General features: G+C 43.7%; 1 protein-coding gene across 5 annotated transcripts in view; it reads left to right on the top strand.

Moving 5' to 3' along the window:
* Positions 1-21,047, top strand: part of PNPLA6 (patatin like phospholipase domain containing 6) — a 79,384-nt gene that overhangs the window by 34,854 nt on the left and 23,483 nt on the right. For all 5 annotated transcript variants that reach the window (XM_033924406.1, XM_033924402.1, XM_033924405.1 and 2 more), the window contains exons 23-29: positions 3,174-3,237; positions 5,064-5,232; positions 7,553-7,735; positions 9,302-9,420; positions 10,080-10,236; positions 11,077-11,193; positions 13,896-13,965. In XM_033924406.1, coding sequence (XP_033780297.1) covers positions 3,174-3,237; positions 5,064-5,232; positions 7,553-7,735; positions 9,302-9,420; positions 10,080-10,236; positions 11,077-11,193; positions 13,896-13,965 — 879 coding nt within the window. The remainder of the gene's footprint in view (positions 1-3,173; positions 3,238-5,063; positions 5,233-7,552; positions 7,736-9,301; positions 9,421-10,079; positions 10,237-11,076; positions 11,194-13,895; positions 13,966-21,047) is intronic.

The following is a 21,047-nucleotide window of genomic DNA, read 5'->3' as shown; positions in this document are numbered from 1 at the left end:
GGAAATGTGTTTCTGCTTTTAGAGTCGGGCCAGTTTTATGTTGTGTATGAATTTATTTGATTTGTTTTTTTTAAAAAAATCTTTATTCATTTTCAAATCAAACAACAAGTGCACAAAAATATATCATACAAGTAATTCCAATATAGCACTATAATATCTAACACATTAGATCTAATAGTGTAAAAACAAAAAAAAACCACCCACCCTTCATCACATTTTCAACTAAAATAGAGTGTACAGCAATGAGAGCACAGAGTCAAATTTCTTCAAATAATAAAAAACTTTTATTTATATTAACTGGAGTAGTAGTTCAACAAATAACATACAATTGGAAAAATTATGACAGGTTAAATTATAACTTCTGGTGGAATTCAGTATGCCATATATATAAAATGGAGCGTACATTTGCAACACAAAGAGGTTATACTGATAAGTTTAAGAAGATTTGGGGACCATTAGCAGACTTTTGCAATGAATGATACAATTTTCCCATAATAAGATATTTGATAAGAGGGGATGTGGGTGGGTTTATTTTATTCATCTCATAATGTAAATAATTTATCATTATATCTTGTTGTATTGTATTCAATTTTCAAAGGAAGGGGAGGGGATGGGTTTATAATTTGAGTAATAGTTGGTATACTTATTAAGTACGATATGCTTTTTCAATATTATAGTAAAGGATTATAGAATGATACGTTGTATTTACAGTGATGCATGAAGGAATATCAAGTGTGTACTCAATGAAATTGTATAAATTTATGTGATATACTTGTTGTTATATGAAAAATGAATAAAAAACTTAAAACAATAAAATAGTGTACTATATTATATAACATATGATAACATATCTTATTAACTTACACTCCATATCCATCCTCCCCCTTGAGTGTGCTAAATAGATCTAAAAAAGAATAGAAAAGGTACAGAAAAGAACTGATGACTATTCATCACAATACTTTGCCAATGGCCCCCATATCTTTACAAACTTATTATATGTCCCTTTTTGTATCGCTATTGCTCTTTCCATCTTAAAAATATGGCATAACGAATTCCACCAGAATGTGTATTTAAGATTCTTGTCATTTTTCCAATTGTTGGTAATATTGAATTTATTTGGTTTGCGTTTGAATTTGTTCATTTCCATACTTCCATACTGCATAATCCAAAAGTTCTAAGCGGTTTACATAGATTACCGTATTTTCACCCATATACCGCGCACCCGTGTAAAAAGCGCACACGGGTATAGCGCGCGGGGAACAGAAATTTCTGTAAAAATTTTTTACTATAGCGCGCACACGCGTATACCGCGCATGCTGCCCCGACTCTCCTTTCGCCCGCCCCGACTCTCCTTTCCAAAGGACCGCTCGCACCCCCACCCGAAGGACCGCTCGCACCCCCACAGCCTCCTCCCTCTCCCCCTCCCGCATGGAGAAGCTGCCTACCGTTGTTTCCGGATGCCAGTGAGCCCAGCTGCTTCCTCTGCCGGCGGTCCTGCCCCTTCTCCCGAGCCCTGCGCTGCGCTGCATCCTCTTCCGGCGGTCCCGCCCTTTCTCTGACGTCAGAGAAAGGGCAGGACCGCCGGAAGAGGAAGCAGCGCAGGGCTCAGAGAAGGGGCAGGACCACTGGCAGAGGAAGCAGCTGGGCTCACTGGCATCCGGAAACAATGATAGGCAGCTTCTCCATGCGGGGAGGGGGGGAGGCTGTGGGGGTGCGAGTGGTCCTTCGGGTGGGGGTGCGAGCGGTCCTTCGGGTGGGGGTGCGAGCGGTCCTTCAGGGTGGGGGTGAGAGCGGTCCTTCGGGGTGATGAATCGGACGTCGGGGGGGGGAAACTATGTTAAAAAAAATTTGTACAAAGCGTATAACGCGCATGGTTATGCACGGTTTGTAAAATCGTGTATAACGCGCACGTTATATGCGTGAAAATACGGTACATACACAATAAATTATTGTCAGAGACAACATAGACTTAAAAACGTAACAGTTGTCACAATTTTAGAACCAAGAAACCAAATAAAATGAAACATCCCTTCCTACGAGATCTCGCTCAGTCGGACCGTATGCACACAGGAACAAGCTTGTTTTCAATTCCTTCTTAAATATTTGAAAATTAGGTAACTGGTCTTAGGGATATTTGGAGCATTGAGATCAAGCACCAAATTTCTGCCTCTCAATGGCCACAGATTTTGGTCTTGGAGATTAAAAAGTACAAGGTCAGCATCTATGAGACAAACTTGGTTCTTTTTGTTGCAAAGAGCTTTTTGGACCTCAGTTCGTTTACAAAAGTTGGATAGCTCTAGGTCTAATAGATGCTGGCATTGTAATTTAGATGCTGGGACTCTAGATCATTTACTTTTTTTCCGTCCCTTTGTCAATGCCTTTTGGAAGTTAATTTGGTCCCAAATGAATTCAATGTTAGAAAATCATGTTGCCCTATCCTATGATACTATTTTATTTGGAACGTCTATGAGATTCAAGAGTCAAATTTCAGCAAATAACAATACACTTTTGTTAATACTGACGGAGGTTGCCATTCAACATATTACTGGAAATTGGAAGGACTATACTAAACTTAATTATACCTTTTGGTGGAATTCAGTCTGTCATATTTATAAAATGGAGAGAGTGCTTGCTATACAGCAAGGAAACTATAATAGTTTCAAAAAGATTTGGGGGCCATTGATTGCATATTCTAATGATTAGACACCTTGGACACCTTTTTATTACATGGGGAGGTATGTTATGTGATTTAATGGGTTTATTCCTGATGAATGGGATGGGTGGGGGGAGGGGTCTTTTTTATATGCATTTGACAATAATTGTTACAATGTCAAGTGATTTATACGAATTATCTGATTGAATATTGTACACTTGTTGCAAGAGTTAAAACTGAATAAAGAATTAAAAAAAAGAAAAAGAAAATTAGGTATCTCTCGAACAAACATTTTACCACTAACCAGAGGAAAGACAACAGGGGGAGGGTGGGAGTTCCTGGCTCTCGGCAGCCTCGTGGGAAGGAAACATCTTTTTCCTTTGCTTTTTCGGAGCATCTGCTTTAAAGAATTTTGCTCCGGTTTTAGCATCCGTGGGAAAGCTGCGATCCTGTTCGGGGCACACACGCAGTCGCCGGTCCGCTTGAGTCTGGGGTTTAACCAGTGTTGCATCTCTCTTAGGCCCAACGCTGGTCCTGAACAGCGACAGCATCAGAGAGCGGCTGGGAGCCTCTGCGCTGGACAGGCAAGTCCATTTGAATCTTGTAATAACGCTTCTGCTAAATGTCCAGTTACTTTATTATTTAATTACTAGTCTTTAAGCCCGTTACATTAACGGGTGCTAGAATAGATGTGTCTGTCTGTCTGTGTTTCTTTATCTCTCTCTCCTTGGCCGCTGTCTGTATCGTTCTGTCTCCCCCTCCCCCCCGAGCAAAGCTGTCTGTCCCCAGCACACCTCCCCCCAAAGCAGCCCCCTTTCCCTCTTCCTGTCTCTCCATGGCCCCTTCTGTCTTCCCCCCAGAGCAAAGCTGTTTGCCTCAAGTACACCCCTCCCCCCAAAGCATCCCCCTTTTCCTCTCCCGCTGACTCTCTCTCTGGCCCCCTTTCTCTGTCTGTCTTTATGGCCCTCTCCCTGCCCCTGTCTTTCTTTCTGTCTCCCTCCCTCCCTCCCGCTGTCTGTCTGTCTGTCATTTTTCCCCATTTCCCTGTGCAGCAGCATTTCCATCCCACTTCCCTATGCAGCAGCAACAGTATTTCCCTCCTATCTCCCCCCCCTTTCCTGTGCAGAAACAGTAGCAGCATTTTCCCCATCCCCCTTTCCCTTCTCTTACCTTCTCTTCCCTGCTCCGTTCGGCCCCTCCCCCTTCTTTTACTGCCTTGTCCTGCTCGATCTGGCCTGTTCCTGACCCTCCCACCGCCGACAAATCTCAAGGCTCCAGCCGCGTAGGCAGCACTTTAAACACGCTGCTCTTCGGCCTTCTACTGCCGATTTCCTCTGCCGCGTCTGTCTCCGATGATGTCATCAGAGACGACGGCAGAGGAAATCGGTAGTAGTAGGGCGAAGCAGCGTGTTTATAATGCTGCCTACGCCGCTGGAGCCAGGTTTGGAGAGCACAGTCGCGCGCCTTCAGCCCCCGCATGCGCCCTGAGGTTTAGAATGTTGCCACAGAAGCACACCTCAGGGCGCCAGCGCTCACAAATTTTTAAGAGCGCATGCGCCTCTAGCTTTTTACTATTATTGATGTATTTGGATTTAGTTATTGCTTTTTATGTTTTTGAAGAAATTTACCCAAGGCGGTGTACAGAGCTTATAAATATGTGTTAAGGCAGCAGGAGGTGTCCCTCTACGTGAGGGGCAGAAGCTCCCTTGTACTATGTAAATCCTTAAAGAATTAGCATTTCAAGAAGAGATTAACCCTTGACTTCAGATGTTACGTTTGGTGCGGGTTTTCAAAAGCTTTTTATCTCCCTGAGGGCTTCTGAGCTCCCTTCCCTTCTCTCTGCATTTTTTTAAACTCAATCTGCTGCTGAAGGACCCTGTAAAGCAGTGGTCTCAAACATGCGGCCCGGGGGCCACAAGCGGCCCGCCAGATACTATTTTGAGGCCCTCGGTATGTTTATCATAATCACAAAAGTAAAATAAAACAGTATCTTCATCATAGGTCTCTTTAGCTATAAATGACAATATTATTATTAAGACTTAGCCAAAAGGAATGATTTATGAACTATAAAGAGTTTTACCTCATACAAAATTGTCATTTCTTTAATAAGACATTAGCTATTTTTTCTGCGGCCCTCCAAGTACCTATAAATCCAAAATGTGGCCCTGCAAAGGGTTTGAGTTTGAGACCACTGCTCTAAAGATTCCTGTTTATATTGGTGCAAAAAATGGTAGGATAGAGCCTGTCTTCTATGTATCAGGGTAAGAGTCATCTAAAGACACAAATTACTGAAGTCTTCAGGTCGGGGAGGGGAGGAGCATTGGAAATTCTGAAGAGATGGGGCCGTACCTCTGATTTCATTTCGGCTCACCCTCCGTACTCATCCCCTCTCTATCCTCCTCTCCTGCAGCATCCACGAGTTTCGGCTCTCGGGCTGGCTGGCTCAGCAGGAAGACATCCATCGCATTGTGCTGTACCAGACGGACTACACCCTGACACCCTGGACCGTGCGCTGCATCCGGCAAGCAGATTGCATCCTGATTGTCGGGTTAGGAGACCAGGAGCCCGCCCTTGGAGAGGTACAGCTGGAGGCCGACACAGGGTCAAATTTGTCTCCGTCCCCGCGGGATCTCGGTGGCCCTGTCCCATCCCTGCAAGTTCTGCCTTAACTGCACAAGTCTCGAATACTTACAATTTTTTTTTTTTTTTTTAATTCTTTATTCATTTTTGCATATTACAACAAGTGTATTAGATAAAATCATATGAACTTATAAATACACACTTGATTAACTCTCATATATCACATTAAATATAACATTTCATTACATATTTATATTCTATAATATCTTGAATATTATGTAATACACCTAATATCTAAACAATTATTATTAAATATAAAACCCTCCCATCCCCATCCCCTCCCGTAACAGAATTTCATACAAATATAGTGAGACTATTGATATATTCATATGCATTATGAGATAAATAAAAATAATACCCACCCTTTTCCCTTCTATCAAATATCTTACTTTGGGAAAATGTTATTATTCATTACAAAAGTCTGTTAATGGTCTCCAAATTTTCTGAAATTTACCAAAATATCCTTTTTGTGTTGCTATTATACGTTCCATTTTATATATATGGCATACAGAATTCCACCAAAAGTTATAATTTAATCTGTCATAATTTTTCCAATTGTATGTTATTTGTTGAATTGCTACTCCAATTTTAAAGAGTTTGAGGCTTGTGCGTGCGGATGAGGACAGAGTTTGCCGGAATGGGGCAGGGATTGAGATATCCCACGGGGACAGGGAAAATGTCCCCGTGGCTTTCTCTAGCGCTCGTAAGACAAATATAATCCCTCTCTAATCCTTCTGCACCATTGTGAAGCCACCTCTCAGACTTCATAGTCTAAATAATCCCAGCCCCTTTACCCTATCCCAGGGGTAGGCAGTTCCGGGCCTCAAGAGCCACAGGCAGGTCAGATTTTCAGGATATCCACAATCAATATGCATGAAATAGATTTGCATCTCAAGGAGGCAGTGCATGCAAATCCATCTCGTACATATTCATTGTGGATATTCCGAAAACCCGAGCTGCCTGTGGCTCTCGAGGACCGGAATTGCCTACCCCTGCCTTATCCTTATAGTATTTTTCAGCTTTAGCATTAAAAGAAATTAATTCTGGCATCTGCTTTGTGTTGAATGATCTGAACCTGACAGGGTCGAAGTCCAGAGTAAAAAGATCTGTGGTATTTGTACATTCTGGCCTAGATTCTCTTAAGCGCTGTTGTCGGCGGCCGCTGAATGCGAGTCAGTCACGCGACGGGTACAGAATCGCACCACTGGCAAAGATAGGCACCAGAAATGTAGGCCAGGGTTTCCCAGGCCTGCGTTTCTGGCGCCTACCTGTGATGTGAATCGCATCTCCGCAGATGCTTAGGGCCGCCTAACGCCACTTCTGGCGTTAGCCCGTGCCTACAGTGGAGTTAAGTGGCCTGTTTTTGAGGCCAATTTCTAGGCTTCTTGAAACTCACTTAAAACTGTTATTTAAATGGTGTTTTTTACTGAGCTTGGCTGCCCACCGTTGCCTAAAAAACCGGCGCCAGTTAGAGAATCCAGGCCCATGCCTCTTTTTCAAAATGATTTGACGTTCCTCCAAAGCGCAGTGGTGCCCACAGATATCCTTTCCTAAAGGTTTGGTAAAACTGCTGAGAATTCTGTCCCACTCTGTCTGTCTTTCTCACTCTCTTATAAGAACATAATAATTGCTGTATTGGGACAGACCGAAGGTCCATCAAGCCCAGTATCCTGTGTCCAGCAGTGGCCAACCCAGGTCCCAAGTACCTGGCAAGATCCCAAAGTAGTAAAACAGATTTTATGCTGCTTATCCTAGGAATAAGCAGTGGATTTCCCCAAGCCATCTCTATAATGGCCTATAGACCTCTCTTTTAGGAAATGAGCCAAACCTTTTTTAAACCCTGCTAAGCTAACTGATTTCACCACATTCTCTGGCAACAAATTTCAGAGTTTAATTACACATTGTGTGAAGAAATATTTTCTCTTAAATCTACTTACTTAGTAGCTTCATTGCTCTCTTGCATCGCTCTCTCATACTTGAGCTCTCTCTTCCTGTCTTAAGGCACGCGTAGCTTGGTGATTTCTTCTGTGTTCTCGTCAGGACTGGTGTTAGCATGCTGGGGCCCAAGGTAGAAATCTGGGATAGGGGTCCCAAAGCCCACTGGCAATTTGTGCCTTTCCTAGCTTCAGGCAGGCTCGGGGGCTCAGGGCATCTGCCCCGGTTGCACCCCTCTAACACCAGCTTTTCGTCTATTCACTCTCCATCTCTCTCCTCATATTTCTGTGTTATGTAGGGTGTTTTTTGTTTGTTTTTTTGCAGCTGGAGCAGATGTTGGAGAACACAGCAGTGCGGGCCCTGAAACAGCTTGTCCTGTTGCACAAGGAAGACAGCCTGACCCCCTCCCGTACTGTGGAGTGGCTGAACATGCGAAGCTGGTGCTCGGGCCACTTGCACATCAAGTGTCCGCGCAGGGTCTTCTCACGCAGGAGCCCCCACAAGCTGGTACGAGAGTGGCACCCCAACACTTTCCCTCAGCTAGCAGGAATTCCTTTCTCTCTCTCTCTTTCATCGGGTACTTCAAGCATTTTCCCTCTCTGTCCTGGTGAGCTCACAATCTACTTGAGGCAGTGAAGGATTAATTGACTTGCCCAGGGTTACAAGGAGCAGTGTGGGATTTGAACCCACAACCTTAGAGTGCTGAGGCTGTAGCTCTAACCACTAGGCCACTTCTTTCCTATGTTCTTTTTTTTTTTTTTTTAAGTTTTTTTATTGATTTTTTCACATATCAACAAGTGTTATAAATTTTCCATACATTTATGTTAACAATACACTTGATATCTCTATAATGTATTTTATATAAACCATATTTTATATTATTTTTCTTATGAATTTATATAAAATATATATTGTAATGATTTTATCAATTATTATTTAATTATGAACCCTTTTCTCTCCCTTTATCACATTAATTTCTCATAGGACTATCATTCATTCATTATGATATATTTTTTATAATGTATAATAAAGAGAATAAATTCTTTACCCCTTCCCTCCCTCCCTTCTTTAACCATTATCTTATTATGGGAAAAAATTAAAATCAGTCATTGCAAAAATCTGTTAATGGTCCCCAAATCTTCTTGAACTTATCCATATATCCTTTTTGTGTTGCAAATGTACGCTCCATCTTATATATATGGCAAACTGAGTTCCACCAAAAATTATAGTTTAATCTGTCATAATTTTTCCAATTATGTGTAATTTGCTGTACTGCTACTCCAGTCAATATAAATAAAAGTTTATTGTTATTTGATGAAATTTGACTTCGAGCTCTCATTGCAGTACCAAACAAAATCATATCATATGTCAAGGCTACCGGATTTTCTAACATCTTATTAATTTGAGGCCAAATTGATTTCCAAAATATTAATATGAATGGACAATAGAATAAAAGATGATCCTATGTTCTGCTTAGGGAGGAGGAGTGGAAGGTGAAATGTGCATAACATCAACTGGTTTTTAATCTTATTTATAGAAACACCATTTGGGTTTTTTGTAGTCCAGCAAACTGCTTCGTACTGTGTAGAGAATGAGACGGGAACTCATTTTCCCATCCCGGCGAGTTCTTTTCTCGTCCCTGCCCCATTCCTGCAAGCTCCGTCCTCACCTGCACAAGCCTCAAACACTTCAAAATCATAAGTGTTCGTGCAGTTAAGGCAGAGCTTACAGGAATGGAACAAGATGGGGAAAAATTTGTTCCCGTGTCATTCTCTATTATGCCCCATCACGTTTAGACGCCATAAAATAATGCTTAGCTAACTGTACTAATATTTACAGAATTCTGGTCTTTGACACACGTGCCTGACACCTAAATGTTGGTGCCTGCCTTCTCAAATTATCCCCTGAAGCACAGTGCTTCAGGGAACTGGAAAACATCCGTCCAGGTGTGGTGTTAGAGAACAAGCTTTGCCTAACTTACGAGTAGTATCTTTCTTTGGGGAAGGAGGGAGCCTTCATCTTTCTTGCTGTCCGTGGGCCATGTTTTCCTCTATTTCTTCTCTTTCTTTTCAGAGAGAGATGTACGAGAAGGTCTTTGAGAAGACGGCGGACAGGCACAGCGACTTTTCCCGCCTAGCCCGTGTCCTGACAGGGAACACGATAGCACTGGTGCTCGGAGGAGGCGGGGCCAGGTGTGTAGCGCCCAGTGGTATTCAGGGAACAAGCAAATACACCGAGCAGAGTGATATAATGGATAGGGCTATGTCTGATATACAGGATATAATACATTGCATGGTCAATGTAGACAAATCTTCACTCCCAGGATTAAATCATTAACAATCCTTAGATTTCCCGACAAGGCCCTGTTTCGCTATTAGAGTCATCAGGGGAAACTCTGAGCTTCAGGTTCAGTAAAGTTCTGCTGCTTCTTTGGAGCTGTGTTTGCACTCCTTCTTCCTTTTGGTTTGGCCATAGGCTGCTTCAGAGCTGTTTCAGAAGTTATTGTTTCATATGTTATAAATGCATAAAACTGGTTGTTTTTATGTTTACTTTTTCTAACTGTTTTGAATGATGGAGAGGGATACTACAACTTTGTCTGTAAATTTTTAATGATTAGCATTATATAGCTCTTACTGTATATATTGCGTAGGACAAAATGTAATTTGATTGAATAAGCAAAGGATGTGGAGAGCACCTGTGCCTGATGGCTGCCTGATGAATGCTCATTTGAGAATGAGTAAGGAAAGAAACCCTAGCAAGAGCCAGACATATTTGATCTCTTTTTTTTTCAGTATTCTTTCCATGGGTAGTGTCCAAACTGTGTTTATGTTTACCCTCCCCTGTCCCCTAGGGGCTGTTCCCATATTGGCGTGATGAAAGCGATGGAAGAATCTGGGATTCCCATTGATGTGGTAGGGGGTACCTCGATAGGATCCTTTATCGGGGCTGTGTATGCAGAGGAGAGGAGTGCTGTGCGAACCAAACAGAGAGCTCGGGAATGGGCCAAGGTAAGAGACAGCCCCTGTGAGAGGTCTTCCATAGCCCTCCTCCCCAGTTCCGTGCAGACTAAGCCTAAAACATAGTTCAGGGCCAAGATGAGCATTTTCTCATTTCTCCTTACCTTAGGGTGGTAGTTTCTAATCCCTCATTATCTACAGTTTTAAAAATCAGCCCAGAAGGATACATTTGTTCCATGGATATGAGTGGTGTGCGATCAGGGCCTTCAGGGGATTCACCCCACCTCTAAAAGCCCTGAGGGCACCGCTCTGAATTTTATTGGTTAATCAGGCAACAGGCAGATGCTGCTCAGCCAATCAAATTCAGATCAGTACTATCAGGGCCTTCAGGTGGATTCAGAGAATCCCCAGCCCAAGAGCTCTACTTTTTGTTTTGTTTTGTTTAATGTAATTTGACTCAACAAAAGTAAAAAGCAACAAAAGAGCTGGGGATTCACTGAATCCCCTAAAAGCCCTCACCACACGCCACTGATGGATACAAAGGTAGCAGGTACACTCATGCTGATGATTATTAGACATAAGATCTAGCCCACCTGGGACAATGATTGAGACGTTTGCTGATATTGGCTACAGTGACAGCTCAGACAAGTGTTTTCTAAACTAAACTAAGCCTTAAGTTTATATACCGCATCATCTCCACGGAAGTGGAGCTCGACACGGCTTACAAAGCATTAAAAATATAAGAAGAGAGAGGAGAAAGATTAAGCTGAGTGGATGGATGCTGAAGTCGCACATCTGTCCAAATGTTTGTTGTTGGGAGGAAGATCAGAGAGGGCCAGAGGGGTTGTCGTCTCCTTGTTGATTGAAACCACTTTCTCTTGACATTTCTAGAACATGAACTCGGTATTCAAGACTGTGCTCGACCTGACCTATCCAATCACCTCTATGTTTTCCGGGTCGGCTTTCAACACCAACATTTATAAAGTCTTTCAGGAGAAGCAGATTGAGGTAGGTGGCTCAGTTTAGCCCAGTGGTCTCAAACTCGTGGCCCAGGTGGGCCACATGCGGCCCGCTAGGTACTATTTTGAGGCCTTCGGTATGTTTTATCATAATCGCAAAAGTAAAATAAAACAGTTTCTTGATCATATCCTGGAAATGACCAGTTATCTTTTTGATGTAATCCGCTCAGAACTGCAAGGTACGAGCGGAATAGAAGTCATTAATGTAATGTAATGTAATATGTCTCTTTAGCTATAAATTACAATATTATTATTAAGACTTAACTCATGCAAAATTGTCATTTCTTTAATAAGACATTAACTATTTTTTTCTGAGGCCCTCCAAGTACCTAGAAATCCAAAATATGGCCCTGCAAAGGGTTTGAGTTTGAGACCACTGGTCTAGAGCATGCAGGTGGCTCAGTCTAGAGCCAAGCCAGGGTCACTCATTCTTTCCTCCTGGGTGTTGGACATAATAATAATAATAATTTTATTTCTTATATACCGCCAAAGCCATATTAGTTCTAGGCGGTTTACAACGAAGAAGGGCTGGACAATCAGCGAAAATGGTACAATGTTACAATCAGATAAAATTAGGTGGTAGAGAAAAAAAATGGTACAACAGAGAGAAAAAATGGTACAAACAGCAAGAAAGATGAGTGCAATTATGGCAATGAAATGGTACAGTGAAGAAGGTCAAGACAATCTGTGTAAAGGACATATAGAGATAGAGGGCCAGGGTGGGCATAGGGTCTTAGGGTATGAATCGGGTAAAAAGATTAGTTTTTAGTAGTTTCCTGAAGTTTAAGTAGGATGAAGAGCGTGAGATGATGTGGGCCAGCCAGTTATTGTGATGACCTGCTTGGAAGGCAAGAGTTCTATTTAGATATCTTTTGTAACGGCAGGTCCTTAGGGTAGGGTAGCTAAACAGGTGGGTTCTACGTGTGAGTTTGGGTGGGCGGTCTAGGATAAAATGGGGTACTAAGTAAAGGGGGGCCGAGCCAACAGGTTTAAATGACAGAAATTTCTGTTTAATCTATAAATCACACGAGCATTTTATGGATCTCGTGGTTAATAAATGCAAACATAGACAAATGGATATCCAAGACAGCAAGAGAGACATGGTGACTTCGCCAGGAGCAAAAGGCACACCCATGAAAGAAGCGGGAATTGAATCTGGGTTTCTTAGACCAGTGGTTCCCAACCCTGTCCTGAAGGACCACCAGGCCAATCGGGTTTTCAGGTTAGCCCTAATGAATATGCATGGAGCAGATTTGCATGCCTGTCATTTCCATTATATACAAATCTCTCTCATGCATATTCATTAGGGCTAGCCTGAAAACCCGATTGGCCTGGTGATCCTCCAGGACAGGATAGGGGACCACTGTCTTAGACCCCAGTATATTACGCCCAAATCGCTCATTTTTAATCGACTCAATGAACGGAGCAGAGCACAGCGCTCAGAAGACTGTACCGAAATGGTTCAAGTTAGACCATGGGTAGGCAATTCCGGTCCTCAAGAGCTGGAGCCAGGTCAGGTTTTCAGGATATCCACAATGAATATGTATGAGATGGATTTGCATGCACTGCCTCCTTGAGATGCAAATCTATCTCGTGCGTATTTATTCTGGGTATCCTGAAAACCTGACCTGGCTCTGGCTCTCGAGGACCGGAATTGCCTACCACTGAGTTAGACCGAGAGAAAATCATCTTAACATTTCAGATAACATAAGTGTAAAAATCAGAGCTCAAGTTTACTAACAAATTAATATTAAGTTTCAAGTTTATTAGGATTTGATATACCGCCTATCAAGGTTATCTAAGCGGTTTTTACAATCAGGTACTCAAGCATTTTCCCTCTCTGTCCCAGTGGGCTCACAATCTATTAAACAACATCCTTTATATCGAGTCATTGTGTAAGTTCTATACATGTAATAATTTGTACAGAATGGAAGTTGCAACCCTAAAAGGCTGTGGTACAACTTGAAATAGGCTAGATGAGGGTTATGGAGGAAGGGGGAGGGACCTTGCATAAATTTGCATTTCAATTTAACCAAAAGTGGACAGTTTGGTTCTGGCCAGACTGGGAGGGCCATTTTGTAAATGACAGTAGGAAAAAGCCAACTTCTTTATCATCCCTCCAGACTGGCACAGAACGGATGCAAATAGTCCTGAGGCAGCCGGTCTGGAAGGAAGCTTTAAATTAGCGTTAATTGCTTTCTTTTCTAACCAACAGTAGGAAAAAGCCAAATTTGTCATGGTGTAGCATGCCAGAGACATACCAGCTGATCACATATCTAACAAGGGAAGGAAAAGGTCTCTCTGCAAATCATTTGTTGATCTGCTTAGGTGGAAACTGAGTTGAAAGAAAGCACTTTTTGGTTAAAGTCTGTCATATCGCGGTCACTCCTGTAATTAGCAACATTCGGGGTAGGGTGTGGGGTTTTTAGTGGGTTTTTTTTCTTGATTTGTCCTAACGGTTTTGGGGCTCCTGAGGATTTGATATATCTTGCACACTTTTACTACAAGGAGCTCTCAAAGGTGTCCCAAACGACAGTATAAAGTCCAGCTTGAACAGTGGTTTATGGCACCATAATGATATACCGTGACTCAGCAGGGTAGGGGATTACAGAAGGTACGCCAGGTCCCACCATGTCAATTACTCCACATTTAACATTTTGTCTTTCTGTTTAATTTTTTTTTCCCCCAAAGGATCTGTGGCTCCCATATTTCAACGTGACGACTGACATAACCGCTTCTGCGATGCGCGTCCATAAAGACGGTATGTCTGCAGGAACATTTTCAGTTGTGTCTTGATTTTGATTTTTTTGATTTTTTAGCTGATAATTTGCCACCTTGGGCAGTGCCCCTGGGTACCTGGTTCCTGCCAAGTGTGAGGACCCAGCGGTAAGCACAGCTATGCCTATCAGAGCTGGGTGATTACAAAATAACATTATCGGGCTCCCCAAGAAACAGTTCAACACAGCAGAAGCAGCTCTTTAAAAATTTTGTTCAAGGAAAAATGCATACTATATACTTGTACAGTTAAATATTGTCAAAAGTACATCTGCTTTGCATCCCTTGGGAGCAGCCATATTCAGAGCAGTGACCTAGATCACCTGATACCTGACTTAGCATCTGATTGGTTCAGTCTGTATATGAGTTTGTGATGTCATCACATGTAACTCAACAGCCAAAGATGGACCAATCATCTGCTGCTATCTCGTGATCGCCAATTTGGGAGGCGACCTGGGATCACAGAATAAGGATTTACAACATTTTTAAACACTCTTTCCCCCCCCCCCCTTTGATTTCAATGATGTGTTCTTCTGCAGTGTTGAAGGAGTGGTATCTTTGAGGAGCCTGTTCTGACTACAGTCAGCTGTTGCCAAATTTCCTGCCAAGCCAAAAACACACAATGGGATTGATATTCAAAATGATTATTTGTGTATACGAAAGAGGAGCGGGACTTGGGAGTGATTGGATGTGATGATCTTAAGGAGGCCAAACAGGTTGAAAAGGCGAAGGAGAAAGTTAGAAGTTATGCTAGGTTGCATAGGGAGAGGTATGGCCAGTAGGAAAAAGAAGGTATTGATGCCCCTGTATAAGACTCTGGTGAGACCTCATTTAGAATATTGTGTACAATTCTTCAAAAAGATATAAAAAAGATGGAGTCGGTCCAGAGGAAGGCTACTAAAATGGTACGTGGTCTTCATAGATAAGGCGTATGGGGACAGACTTAAAGATCTCAATCTGTATATTTTGGAGGAGAGGGGAGATATGATAGAGAAGTTTAAATACCTACGTGATGTAAATGCATATGAATCGAGCCTCTTTCATTCGAAAGGAAGCTCTGGAATAAGAGGGCATAGAATGAAGTTAAGAGATGATAGGCTCCGGAGTAATCTGGGGAAATACTTTTTAACGGAAAGGGTGATAGATGCGTGGTAGAGATGGTAGAAACAAAGATACTGTCTGAATTAAAGAAAGCATGGGACAGGCACACGGGATCTCTTAAGGAGAGAAGATAGTGGATACTGCGGATGGGCAGACTGGATGGGCTATTTGGCCTTTATCTGCTGTCATGTTTCTATAATCCTAAAACTCTATGACATCACAATGCAGGTGTAAAGAGCCTTAGCCAATAGGAAGAGGGGGAGATAGTGGATGTTGCAGATGGGCATGCTGGATGGGCCATATGGCCTTTATCTGCCATCGTGTTTGAATGAATTAACCAGCCAGAAACTGCTCCTTGCTTGTTAAATTGCTTGTTTGGTGCTAATTGGTTATTTTCAATGGCACTTGACCAATTCGTGTTGGTTCAAATGACTGGTTAGCGCCTAACGTAAAATCGGCTATTTTGAGAATGTTCCGGGGACGGAATTAGTATTTGATTGGTTACGTGCATTTAATTGGCCAAGAACACCGCATAAACAGGACTGCCCCCGAGCCGGTGAAGTGTTGAATATCACACTTAGCCTATGGCCTAGCCAACTTCTCCAACCGGGACATGGCCAGGCATAATGCTAGCAGCGGTCAGCAAAACACTGAGCACCGCTGGCCGAATATCCACCCCGGTGGGGTTTACAGGTCTTGCACCCTGCAGGCTTCCCGGCTCAAAAATGTTATGTCGATCGGGTCTTCTATTCGGCTTTTATCTATTCAGTTCAAGGTCGGATCATATTACAAGAGGTTGGGTCATTATCAGGAAGTTACAATGGACAGCTTGACACGGACATTCAATAGAGTTGACAGTACAGGTAGATCAGTACAATTATTAATACAGTTAGATCATAGTTACAAGTTGAAGCAGGCCATCGTTGGCTCATCATTATGTCCCAGGAGTTGCATTAGACAGTTTAGAAATGGGCTTTTACAATTACCATTTCAGTTACTTCAGGGTACAAAAATGCCTTTAAAGTTGTCTGAATTTGAGGTAGTAGTCACAAGATCGTAGTGTGAATGGTAAAATCTTGTACTCTCCCAGCTCCTGGTTTCAGCACTGTGCTTCCTGCGCACGATTCCAGCATGTTTGAACCTTTGATTGCAGGAGTGGTCGCTTTGTACCACCTATTTGAAACCTCTCTCTCTTTTTTATTTTTTTTTTTTCGCTGGAATTGGTGCCCTCAGACTGCAGGTTGCATGCATGTGACCAGGCTCTACCCTGGGTGGTAAAGGGACATTGTTCAAGGGGGACCTAGAAAGGAGCAGTCTGAGACCTGGTGCCAAAAGCAGCTTCCCCTGAGCTTTTCCAGGAAAGGGGTGATGGGCCCTTACAAGGCTGTTGCCCTTACTCTGGAGCGGTCACGTTTCACGCATTTTGGTGCATTCAGGATGCACAGAGTGGACAGATTCTCGCATCTCCCCTCCATGGTTGCCAAAACATTTTGATTTTGAGAGGTGCTTTGATTTGTAGAGGACTCCTCATTGGGCAGCCAGTCCCTCTTGAGAAATCGGGCCTCGTCTGCCATATTTCATGACTCGCCCATCTTTTCTGCACTGTGAAATGTCAGCATTCATTCTTTAGTAACTCTCCAGACCGGCATAGGAATCTTACAAGTGGGTATATATCTCATCATGACCAGCAGGTGGAGACTGAAAGACTATGCCAGTCTGGAGAGGCTAAAAGAAAGTAAATTAGCATGTAAGAACCTAATCTCTCCTTATGCTGCATAACAATTGACCTTTCTATGTGGAAAAGCAAAAAACTAAAAATAAACGTGAAGTTTCAAGGTAGCCAAAACTTAAGTCTTATTCCCATTGTAGCATTGCATTACCTGCTATGGAACCAATGGCGTAACGAGGATGAGAGGAACCCCTCCTGCCGCATGAGCGTGCCCCTTCCCTTCCCCTGCATCTCTTTAATGCTCCTAGCCCGAGCAGCAACCCCAACCTGCTGCTCTCGCCAGCTTCAGCTCTTCCTCTGATGTCACTTCCTGGGCACAGGTCCAGGAAGTGACGTCGAAGGAAGTGCTAGCACAGACAGCAGGTTGGAGTTGCAGAAGGAGGGGGGTGGAGGGAAGAACTGGTGCTGGCGCCCCCACCAAAACGATGCCTGGGGTGGATCGCCTCCCAGCTCCCACCTTACTATGCCAGTACGGAACAGTCTTCAGTGTTTCACAGGGCAATATATAGTGCTGCTCTGTAACACTACACCAGCTGAGCCCATGAGTTGGAATTGGGGACAGATTTGGGGGCTTTCACCCCATGTGATCACTGGAGAGGATCCTTAATGCCCTTGGACCAACAGCATCCAGGTCCCAGGCTGCATCCTTACTGGGAACCAACGGGGAGGGGTCTACGGGGGGAAGGGAACGGCAAGTTTTGGTGTCTCACTTTGTACTGTGACTATTACCAGATGCATGGAAGGACCAGGGCTGTATGCAAGCTCTTGCCTGTCTGTTATAACACAGCCTAATCCCTTCAACGACGCTCATTAACCACAGCTAATGAGCGTCTCTCGCTTCTTGTGCCATGTTCTTCTTCTCTCCTTTGCGGTCCTGTGCCATCGGTTCTGGTTAAAATCTGCGCCATGCCCTCCTATCAGCTCTTTAGGCTTGTGAGGGTTTTTTTACAATTCTGGCTTAGGTGGAGGACAGGGAGGATGTTAATTTCACAAGAAAAGCTGCACCCCCTCCCTCCCTTTCAAACTGCTAAGAATTTTTGGCAGCGTAAATAGGTCCACGTTCAGACGTCGCAGCTCGTCCTGAGGACCCAGCAGCCAGTCGGGTTTTCAGGATATCCACCCAGGAACCCCTGTAGGGGGCGGTTCTATAACTGCGTTCGTCCGTTTAGGTCCCCCGGAGGGCATGAGGTTAGAGCAGTGCATCGCAAGTGGTGTGCCTCCTGAGATTTCAGTGGTGCCGCGAGACGCTGGGGGGAGGAAGGGAGGCACCGGCTGACTGCCTACAGGACGGGCCTCTCGTGATGAGAGGCATATCCTGTAGGCACTCAGCTGGTGCCAGCGCCTCTCCTCTCCGCGCATGCTCCCTGCTGGCACCTCCCCCCATGGCGGCTCAGGGCCCATCTGGAGGGCCTTCGAGCGTGCGTGGATGTCGACGTGATGACATCACGCATGCACGTGACGTCATCACGTCAATGTCCGCACACTTCTGGATGCCTTGAGCCATGGTCACTACGTTTAGTGGGTCACAGCTGGTTAGAGCCTATTATATAAAGGAAAGTGGGTACCTAATTTCTTTTAATGTAGAATGCTAGAATAGTCCTGGCTACATCTACCCATGCTTCCCCCCCACACTTTGCAAATGTGTGCTATGTAAGTTAAGCTCCTAGTATCAGAATAGCAATTAAGGGGCTTGCTGGGATATATATACATAAGTGCACTTATATATATCTGTGCACTTATATATACATAAGTGCACAGATATAGGTGTATTTCTTAGCATTGTAAACATTTGTGTGCATAAGTGTGTATTTGCTCATATTTTAACCAGTTATGTGCATAAATGTTAACCCCCTAGCTTACAGAATTGCTTTTCACGTGAAAATCTGTCTTGCGCATGCGCGTGTAAGGTCTCCTGGAACCCTGGTTGGCTGAGGGGGTTTGGGGAGCGCCGTGAACTGGGTTTGCCACCCCTGCTTCCATGATTATAGATCCAGATAAATTGGAGTTGGGGAGTAGGAAGGAGCTTCTGTTCTGATGAGCACCCCCTCATGCGGTTGGCACACTAATTCATGGGGACCTGCCAAATAAGCAAACCCTCCCCGCCAAATAAGCAAACCCGATAGATGGCTATGATTGAAAAGTATCCGCTTTCGATTTAAAATTGGGATAAGAATATTAGAACTAAATTGAACATGATTAAAAAACCAAAAAAAAAAGAGAGCAAGTCACCTGAACTGCAGCAAAGTGGCTGGGCTCATCCTACCAGAACTATCAAAGTGGTTGACCACAAGGGATGGAGGAAGAACAGAGGACTCCAAGGGTAAAGTGAGGATAGCCTGAGTCAAGAGGGAACGCTTCTGGGATATCCATGTTCCTCACCCCCTTCTCCAGCCCAGTCGAAACTTGAATCACGTCCTTTCCCAAATCTGGCCCCTGTTCTTGGGCAGAAGGTGCAAATCAGAGCCCTGAGAGGTCTGTGTTGCTGGAGAGGGGCAAGGCGTCTTTTTTTTTTTTTTTTCTGTCTGCCTAAAAACCCAGCTCTCAGGCCGACCTGTGACCCTCTGCATGCCGTTTGGGGGGACACTTGCTTGGGTATTCTCTTGTGGTTTAGAAGTAGTTAATTTACAGCAAGGGCATTTTAGTATCTGTGTGCAGCCACCTCGCAACAGGTGTCTGTTTTAAAAAGGGGGGGAATTGGATAATTCACGATCTTACGTTCCAAGTGTGTCGAGTAGACGAGGCCCGAGGAGGTAAGTGATTCATCCCCAGATCACAGACACGGAGTCTGCCGCAGAGCCGAGGGTTAGAAGTGAGGCGCAGGGACTTGTCCCCTGGCCACACACCAGGTCAACAGAGCTGAGGATTAAAAACTGAGGCACAGGGAGTTAAAAATGACTTGTTTAGGGATCACACACAAAATGAGTGGGAAAGACGAGAATTAGAAGTCATAGATTTTGAGGTAGAGGCTGTTGACGTCAAGGACTCCCCCCCCACATACACACACACACTCCTTTCCTTCTCCCTCAAGTCATTATGGGGCACCAGATGTGAGCTCTGAGATTGTTAACCCTAGAAGCGGTGGAAGGTAAATTTTTAAAGTGCAAAATTTTAGCACGAAAGACCCTGTTAACATTAATATTCATTTGGTTGCTGTTATTCCTGTTGGTGATCAGGATTTCAGATAAATAACGAATGGTGATAGCCACTGACTGGCCACATCAGTACAATTACATGATCACCTCTGATACCAGAAGCGTTCTCCCTTCTTCCTTTCCCCCGCATTTTTAAAATTTATTTATTTTTTTTAAATTAAACCCACCTGACATCCACTCACCCGCCTTTCTGATTTCCCCTTAACTTATTGAAGCCAGATGGAGTTTTAAGAGCGCAGTGAAACCTCAGGGTGACTTTCATGGAGCTCAGTAGGTGGACCACTTGCCGTGACATTTTTTTCAAGCTGGAAAGTAACCATCTTCCCCTGGATGGCATGAAATACTTCAGTTTCTAATGGGGAAAAAGACTTGTGCAGTGCCATGCAGGAGAACTGGGTTTGATCCTTGAGCTCACCTGCTCTCCTTCCCCTCCCCAGTTCAGGTTTGCTGTGGAGGTATTATTAAGAGCTTCAGGAGAGGAGGGAGTGAGAGTTTAATCATAGCTGAATGATGGTAATAACTATTAGAACATAAGAATTGCCATACTGGGACAGACTGAAGGTCCATCAAGTCCAGCATCCTGTTTCCAACAGTGGCCAACCCAGGTCCCAAGTACCTGGCAGAAACCCAACGAATAGCAACGTTCCAGAATCTCAAAGAGTAAGCAAGAATCTGGAACCCCCAAATAGTAGCAACATTCCAGATTCTCAAAGAGTAAGCAAGAATCCAGAACCCCAAATAGTAGCAACATTCCAGATTCTCAAAGAGTAAGCAAGAATCCAGAACCCCAAATAGTAGCAACATTCCAGATTCTCAAAGAGTAAGCAAGAATCCGGAACACCAAATAGTAGCAACATTCCGGATTCTCAAAGAGTAAGCAAGAATCCGGAACACCAAATAGTAGCAACATTCCGGATTCTCAAAGAGTAAGCAAGAATCCGGAACACCAAATAGTAGCAACATTCCGGATTCTCAAAGAGTAAGCAAGAATCCGGAACACCAAATAGTAGCAACATTCCGGATTCTCAAAGAGTAAGCAAGAATCCGGAACACCAAATAGTAGCAACATTCCATGAGGAATCCTCA

Source organism: Geotrypetes seraphini, chromosome 16, assembly GCF_902459505.1.
Source record: "Geotrypetes seraphini chromosome 16, aGeoSer1.1, whole genome shotgun sequence".
NCBI classification, from domain to species: Eukaryota; Metazoa; Chordata; class Amphibia; order Gymnophiona; family Dermophiidae; genus Geotrypetes; species Geotrypetes seraphini.
The sequence above is the reverse complement of the archived record's forward strand: the minus strand, read 5'-3'. Positions and strand labels throughout refer to the sequence as shown.